The sequence below is a fragment of the Lupinus angustifolius genome, chromosome LG19, assembly GCF_001865875.1.
Source record: "Lupinus angustifolius cultivar Tanjil chromosome LG19, LupAngTanjil_v1.0, whole genome shotgun sequence".
NCBI lineage: Eukaryota > Viridiplantae > Streptophyta > Magnoliopsida > Fabales > Fabaceae > Lupinus > Lupinus angustifolius.
The window spans coordinates 11,086,742-11,095,612 of record NC_032027.1 but is presented as its reverse complement, the minus strand read 5'-3'; the positions used below and the strand labels follow the sequence as shown (position 1 = coordinate 11,095,612).

Genomic DNA, 8,871 nt, shown 5'->3' with positions numbered 1-8,871 from the left:
ATAGTTTGTGAATGATTGTTTTTAGATGGATTGACTATAATTCATCAATTACTAAAATTATTCATTGGATTAAATCTATTTAAATTTATTAACTATAGTTGATATATTGGGATGAATTTAATCTTCTTGGATTTAAATGAATTATAGATTAGTATTTGATATATAATGAATAAATTCAAATTCATTCATTATTAAAATTATCAATTAGATTATATCAATTTAAATATATAAACTATAATGAAAAGATGTAGATAAACTTAATTTTCTTGGACTTAATGAATAATTTTGACACTCATAATCACTAAACCTCTCCTAGAAAGAGAAGTACTGTCAAAACACAGAAAAAATTATATGCCGTCACAATCCCATTTGTATCGTATTTTCTTTACCGTCATGTAATAATTTTAGTCTTAGAACTAAAAGAAAAACAGTATTCTCATTTCCAGCTGGAGAAAATTTTGACCCAAATATACATCATCAAACACAAAACAACATTACTAAGCACCCTCATTACATCTTTCATCACACAAACATACTCTTCCTTTCTCTAGCCATGGGTTTCACAGATGATGATCGTTTGATTGGTTTAATAATCTCCGATTCGAGTGGCAATGAACTTCGTGAGTTAAATAAAAAGGTAATGCTCATAGGCACAGTTTTATTATCAATTGTCATACTTTGGTTCCTTGCACTTCACATCTATGAAAGGTTTGTTCTAAGACACCAAGCTCGCCGTGGAGCTTCCATTAACCATCTCACCCTCACCTTGACACACGCTCATGACCGAACTGAACCGCGAAACACAGGACTCGACCCTTTACTCATCAAGGCTCTTCCTATGTTCATCTTCAAGAAAAAAGGATTTCACCAACAACAAAGAGAAGATCATGCTGATAATATTGACGATTGTGCTGTGTGCTTGAGTGCTTTTGATGAGGAAGAAATGGTGAGGTTATTACCGAATTGTAAGCACATTTTCCATGTTGGTTGCATAGATAAATGGTTGGCTTCACACACCACGTGTCCAATTTGTAGAACCATGGCTGAACCACGGCTCGAACCACAGCCACGAGAGGGTCCTAATGACTTAGTTCTTCATGGTGCACCAAGGGCTCTAGTCTTGGTTAAACCCATAGAAGGCACATCAGATGTTACTACTACTGCTGTGCCACCTAAAATCATTGGTTCAAATTCATGATTGAACTCATTCCCATGGATTCTTAGTGGGAAGAGATCGTCACAGAGAGCTCAACCTTCTAGTCATGGTTAATTGTTTAAGATTTAGAGAGGTCGAGTTTATAATTGGTTTAGGGATTATAATTACAATCACATTGGTTGATTTTTTGTTTGTAATAGTTCGTTATTTTTTGGGTGTCTTCACCATCACTACTGTAATTTCAAACATGGAATAGGTATCATGTATCTAGTTCTATGACATTTTTATTTTGAAAAATGGTGGAGGATTGTGAGATATCTTCAAAATTATGAAACGGATGAAAGTAAATAAATTACAATGCATCATAAACATATTTTGAGGAAACGTTTAAATAAATTAAAAAGTTAAATAGAAAATTGTTGTTGAAGGGAGATTCAATCTTGAAACTTGTTTATGCATGCCATGCGATACACATTTTGGCCACTAGGCCAATGCCAATCCCTATTTTGTTTTAGTTTTTATTCTTTATTGCTACTTAAACCATATTTTTGCTGATTCATAAGACCTTTCTTGAAGTTATTTTCTATCACCAAGTGACATTAGTTGGTCTCTAACCGAAATCATTTGCATGTGGTGAAGAACACAACTAAAATTTCAGAATCACTCTACCATACTTTAGCTCCAAATCATCTTTTCCCCAAATTTACCGTACAGGTGTATCATGACTAACATATTACCGTCTTAGTACATGTTTTAAATTAATTACCATTTTAAGATGGTTTTTGATGAATCTTGAATGGTAGAGCTGATTTCATATAAAATCATGGGTCAGAGGAACTAGTTCCAACCAAACTCGTCTCATCAAAGTCATGCCTCATAAGCCATGATGTGCTCTCCCATTAGTATTTTACTAGTTGGAACATGTGCATTTGTATAGATGATAATGTATTTTGCATAAATTTAATTAAAAAGTGTTAGGATAATTTGTTAATAAAAATATTATGGGGTTACTCATAAAAGATGGTTTCTATGTATTTTATTATTGATGTAGAATTGTTAACAAATGACATGGTGTTGAACATGTTATATTAAATAATTATTATGAAGAGAAGTTGAAACACAATATAAAATAAGTTGTAGAATTTGCTTTAAGAACATGATTTGTCATTTTAGTGACAATGAATCTTGTACCATTATATAATCCTTCATGCTAGTCTAAATTCCTTAATAACATTTTTAGAGTTCCAATTTTCAACTTGATCTTATGATTGAAAAGAATAGAAGTTACAAGTGAGTTTAAAAATTCAGGACTTAGTATATTGAATGATTCACATTCATTAGCATCAGACATATCTGAACTCACATATTTTTTCCTCACTTATAGTTATACATTAGAATGTTTATTAGTATAATTTTAATAAATTTATCATGTCAAACATAATAAAAATTTAAAGACATCTAAATAATTCACATAGAATTTTATTCAGAACATATTCATTGATTTGTTCTACCATCTCAACTATTGATACAAGTATTGCTCTAGATTACATAAATTTTTCGTCCTTGTGGTAATGTCTTGTACAAAGTGCACTTTTAAGTTTTATTTTCAAAATAATAATTAAAAAATTAAATTAGACTGCACCCCTGAGTTTTAGTGAAATTATACAAATTATCCAAATCTTTTTATTAAGTCAAACAAAATATGGTATATTGTGAAGACAAGTCCAAATAAGATAAGAGTTGATGTCTATTATTATTTTGGTTAGTTATAATAAAGTATAAGAGTAATTTAAACATCTCATTAGAATGATTGATGCAGTTTGTAATGAATAGACATTGACTCTTATACTATTTGGACTTGACTTTACAATATATCATATTTTGTTTGACTTAATTACACCCATCACAATTCTTTATTTAAGAAATTACAATTATCTTTCTCATATGGGTAGTTAGTATAATATATATATAATTAAAGGTGATTAATATAGGTTTTAAAAAGGTTTGAGTGATATGTATAATTTCACTAAAACTTAGAGGCGTCAATGTAATTTAATCTAATTAAAATTAAATATATTGAAGCACTTGTGATATATATATATATTCTTCAATATGCACATTTTACATTTTTATTTCCAAAATAATAATAATAAATACACTCATAACAACTTTCATATATAAAATATTGATAAATGTTACGCCCAAAAGATATCCATTAAAATTCTTATGAGTCATTATTTGTTTAAAACATAAACACTTATAACTTGAACACAAATAATTGAGATCAGTAACATTTTTTATGAAGTTTAACATCAATTTTAATGTTTCATGGTTAAAACTTATTACTCAACATAATCTAAATTAGGGGATCACATCTGCTATTCCATTTAGTGTGTCACTTTATGTATCATTATTTGTGTTTGGTTGAAAAAATATATTTAAAGTAAAAATTTAATAATTAAATATTTTTCTGATCAATCATAAGTAGTGGCACGTGAAGTGAAACATTTTTTTAGAACAGAAGATGTAATCTTCTAAATTAGTTAATAAGTATACATTCCTTTACTTTATTAATCATTATTGCATTCTTCATATCTTATTTTCACCATTGTGTCAAAGCCAATAGGAAAATTTAATTTATTTTGTGATATAAAAAAGAGTAAATTACACTGACACCTCCTGAGTTTTAGTGAAATTACATAAACTACCCTTCACTTTTTTACACCTACACAAACCTCCCCTAATTTTTATACTTTTATTACACTGACCACCCTGCATAAGAAATAAGTATAATATTTTAAACAAAAAATGTGATAAATGCAATTAAGTTAAACAAAACATGATATATTGTGGAGACAAGTCCAAATAATATATGAGTCAATATTTCTTTATTATTTTTGGTTCGTTACACTATATTATAAGAGCGATTTAAACAATATTTCTTTAGAATTGTTGATGCATTTTGTAACCAAAAATAATAAAGATACATTGATTTGTATATTATTTAGATTTGTCTACACAATATATCATGTTTTGTTTAACTTAATTGCATTTATCACATTTTTTTGTCTAAAATATTACACTTATTTCTTATGAAGGGGTGGTCAGTGTAATGAAAGTAAAAAAACTAGGGGAGGTTTGTGTAAGTGTAGAAAAGTGAGGGGTAGTTTGTGTAATTTCACTAAAACTCAGGGGGTGTCAGTGTAATTTACTCTATAAAAAAACATACAAGTCCTACATCTCCTAATATATTGAGATCTACAACCCAACTTTATCGATAATACCTCACTCATTAATCACTTGAAGCTTCCGAATCCAATGATTTGAATTAGTAAATAGATATGAACCATTAGATTTTCTCCTATACTGTATGACTAAGATGTGAAGTATGTTTTCCAAACTTACTCTTGGAGTAAGTAGATCCCCTCCCAAAGTAATAATATTAAATTACTTCCTTTAGCTAGTTTTTACGAAAATAACTTTTGATGGCTATATTTCATTTCGGCATAGTAGGTAAGTTTGAAAATATAAAAGTATAGGCTTAGTTCATAGCTATAATGTCTATAGGATAGTCTCAAGTAAAACACACATGTTGAAACTTATCTACGATGTTTTTAATTTATTCTCATATTATATTTTGTTAGGGGTGGGGACATACTATTATGGCTTCATCCTGCAAGTATCATGGTAATTTTGTAGATTATAATGACAATTCAAAAGAAATAGTCATCTTTTTACTTTTTAATATATGAAGAAGATTAATGTTTTTATACTTCAAATTATTTCCACTCATAAACATTGATTACATTAGTTAAAAGGGAATTCATTTTAGTTTTAATTTTATTCTCATGCGTAGAATGATTTTGTCATAATCTCATTTAAAAACTTGTTATTCTTATCATAAGTGTATTTTTAGACAAAACTAGTTTTCTATAATTAAAATATACCAAATAAATGGAAGAACATTATCCTTACTTAGAAGTTAATGATTGATACTTTATCTTTTTTGTCGATGATATTTTTCTATTTGTAGCTAGTTATGGCAGAGTCTCTCCATAAATTCTAAATTTATTTTTGTTATACATCTCAATAATGACATGCAATATACCCGCACATCTACATGAGGGTCATTTTGTATTGCTTCAAATGAATTCAAATTAGTAAAATACAAAAATATAAAATAGCACAGATCAAACAATTTGGAATAATAGAATAGAATGATATGCAGAAGGTTATTAGAGGAATGAAAAATTTAGTTGTGAAAAATTAAACATGGAAAACTTGTGATAAATCTAGATAAAATGTTAACGTGATAGAAATTAAAATGAGTGAGTGAGGGAAAATGTTAAAAAAGCCTTACTCGTACATTCGGGAAAATTAATTTGTGTAAAATCTTCAACTTCAAATGTGTATAAAATCTTCCTTTTGTAAATGATTCCAGTCTGAATATGCTTCGAAAATATATACTCTCTCTAAATGATTATCCTCAATGCACAATTTGACATTAAAGTGTTAATAACTAAGTGAGTTATGACCTATTTAACTGTGATAATTGTGTTTTATAATGTTTATGTTTTCTACTTTAGAAGTCCATATTTGTATTTAATTTTTTTGTTATTATTTCATTTTGGTTTGAAATCAAATAATTGTATAAGTTATGCCTAATTTAGTCTCGGTAACTCCCTTCTAGACAACATATCTTTTTTAACTTAAAAAAATCACCCTAAAATGATTTTTCAATGCTTCTTTTTGTTACAAGTAAAAATAATTGTATTAATTCTTTATGGTTTGATGAAAATTAATGTTTTGTTGTTATATCTAAGTTTTGATTAAACCCTAAATCCTAATGATTATTATTGCAATGCTAATCATTGTTTAAGTTGCTATTCCACTGAATTATTTTTATTATTTTAGATTGATGCATTCATATGTGTACAATATTAACATTGATTTTTGAGAGTATATGTGCAAAATTATCATTTATACATGCATTTGTATCACCATTAATTTGTTGAAAGTATGATGGTTGAAAGTATCTCATTGTAAAATATCTCATAACAAACAAAATTAAAATATGATGAGATAATATATAGTCTCTATATTCTCTGTATAAATATAATGACTTCTTTATGCATCAATTTTTTGGGATTACATTTATAAGTACCATATGAAGTTATAAGGATTTTTTAGCTTATCTCTTGAATGATTGTGTTTTATTTTAGAATGATGCTAACTGTGTATAAATATTGGAATGTATTTTAACATTCACATACAATATAAGTAAATTTTATCTTATTTGATTATGTTTTACATAATAATCATTGTTTGAAAATTACTCATAAATTGAAGTTCAATTTCTATTACTTGGAAGATATATTTTTTTGTACAACATTTAGAGTTGTGATATTTATAACGACAAACAACTGTGATATTGTACTATATATCATATAAAAAATAGTTGTATATAATTTCCCTATAGGATAGAGATAGGAAAAGATCTCATTATACTCTGTATTGCTCTATTTAAAGATGAAGGACATCAAACTTTATAAAATATTGAGAAACACATTATCATCTTCGTAATTAAAAAATTATCAATAAATTTATAGCACATTATTATTTGATTTAGATTTTTCAAAATACATATTATTATTTAAATCTAAAATAACAACAAACAAATAAAATTCCGAATTCATCAATAAATTATTAATATTCTTTTTATGATATGTTTCTTATTGTTATCATTTTAAGTAACATTTTAATAACAGAATCAAATCTTAACTCTAAAATATATATCCATAATGAGCATTATCTAAACTAGAGAATCAGAAATAATTCAAAAATATATAAGCCAAATATGTGTTATAATGTATATAACTTTGTATATTTTATACTTTTATGAATGCTTTTAATAGAATAAATGTAGAAGAACTAATTCCATTATCACAACTAAATCAAATCAAAGATATGACTTTTTTCTTAAGCCAAAAATATTTTTTTCTATAAAGGTCAATGATACATTGTGATTTTTTAAAGGCTTTATTACAAAAAAAATCCTTAAAAAATTGGAATTTCATTACTATTATTTGGAAGAATATTATCCTTAATGGATACAATATTATTATATTTATCACAATTTTAACTTTAATAAAAATAATAATATTATTATCTTTATTTTAGGTTGAGGCTCATTCTGTCTTATACTATGAATTTTATATTTTTAATAAGATGAAAAAGTGTTTCTGAATTTGTTTACAAATATAATATTTCATCCGGATGGAGGATCAATATAGTTTATGCTAAAATTAAATTTCACTTGATGCCCGAAAAGTTGGCGTGTCTGGCTGGAGACGATTTCTTTCGAAGTTTTAATTTATCTCCACCTTTTAAGTTTGAAGTTTATCTCACTTTGTATTTAGTGGTATAAATATATAATAGGATATAATAATATATATTTTTACAAGTCAAATCTAAGTTAAATGATGTTTCTTTTGCCATATTTAGAAGTATTTGACTTTGTGTAAAGTTTTTAAGATATACTTATAAGTTGTGTACTTAAGTATAAAGTTGTAATATTAATTACATTCACATGTTTGATCTCAATTTCATAAAAAATCAAGCTGAGAGTGACCAGAAAGAGAGAATGAAGATAGTAAATGAAATAAAAGGTACAGATCGTACGAATGAGATTTCGTTATCTGTGCTTTTCGATTTGGGTGAGACCTATTTGTTCTTATCCATGGATGTTGTCAACCGTTTAGCTTTGTCTATAGGAATGGATTATTTATCTAGGAACTATATGATATTGAGCTGCTTTAATAAGACAGTAGTGTTTAGTGACCCTAAAGCATCCCTTAAAACCGATTAGATCTAGTTAAAGAATAAGCTAAATTTTGAGACTATGCCGGAGAGAATTGGTGTTCGAAGTGCGAAAACCCTCCGAGGAAAGGAGATTACCTTGATTAAGGTTATTTGGAGTCAAGCGAATGGCGAAGATGCAACTTAGGAAGTCGAAGATGCAATGAGAGAATCCTATCCCCATCTGTTTGAGTGAGATGTATGCTCTATTTTCGAGGACGAAAATATTTTAAGGGGGGGGGGATTGTAACACCGCGAATTTTACGATTTGGAATTATAAGATTTTATTAATATTTTTATTAATTATATATTCGAAAATGAATTTCTGGGAATTTTTGGTAAAGAATTAGACGAAACTCTAGTTGAGTTTTAGTCTTGAATTGTATTTCCTATTTTGTGGTAAATTTTGGTAATTTTAGGAGGCAGTCCATTCTGAACCACTGTCGGGGCCGAAATCCACTCGGTACGGCTCAAAAAGTGGTTTTTGAGTTTCGTAACTCGGAATCGAATTCCAATCGCACTGTTGGCTTCGTAATTTCATTTCAAGTCAATATAGACCCTGAATACACCCATACCTATTTTCTAAATATTTTTCACTCGGAATGCCGAAATCCGAAATTCTAATTGAATATTATGATCAGGCGATTTATAATATCCGATCGAGTATGAGCTGATAATACTCGAGAATGTTTATCGCACGTGTCCGCGAAGTGGTCGTTTCGCATTGGGATGCGAGATTTGCCTTTCCATAAAGCAAACCTCACATCACTCACCCTAATGTCATAGGAAATCATCATTAGCCACCCTAGGAGATTTGGTAATGATTTCCTAAGGGGAAATCTGATTTCCTCCTCTTA

The 8,871-nt window shown here is 28.0% G+C and overlaps 1 protein-coding gene across 1 annotated transcript; it reads left to right on the top strand.

Moving 5' to 3' along the window:
- LOC109334169 (E3 ubiquitin-protein ligase ATL41-like) lies at window positions 641–1,198 on the top strand. The gene has a single exon (XM_019569762.1). The coding sequence runs from the start codon at window positions 641–643 to the stop codon at window positions 1,196–1,198; it is 558 nt and encodes a 185-aa protein (XP_019425307.1).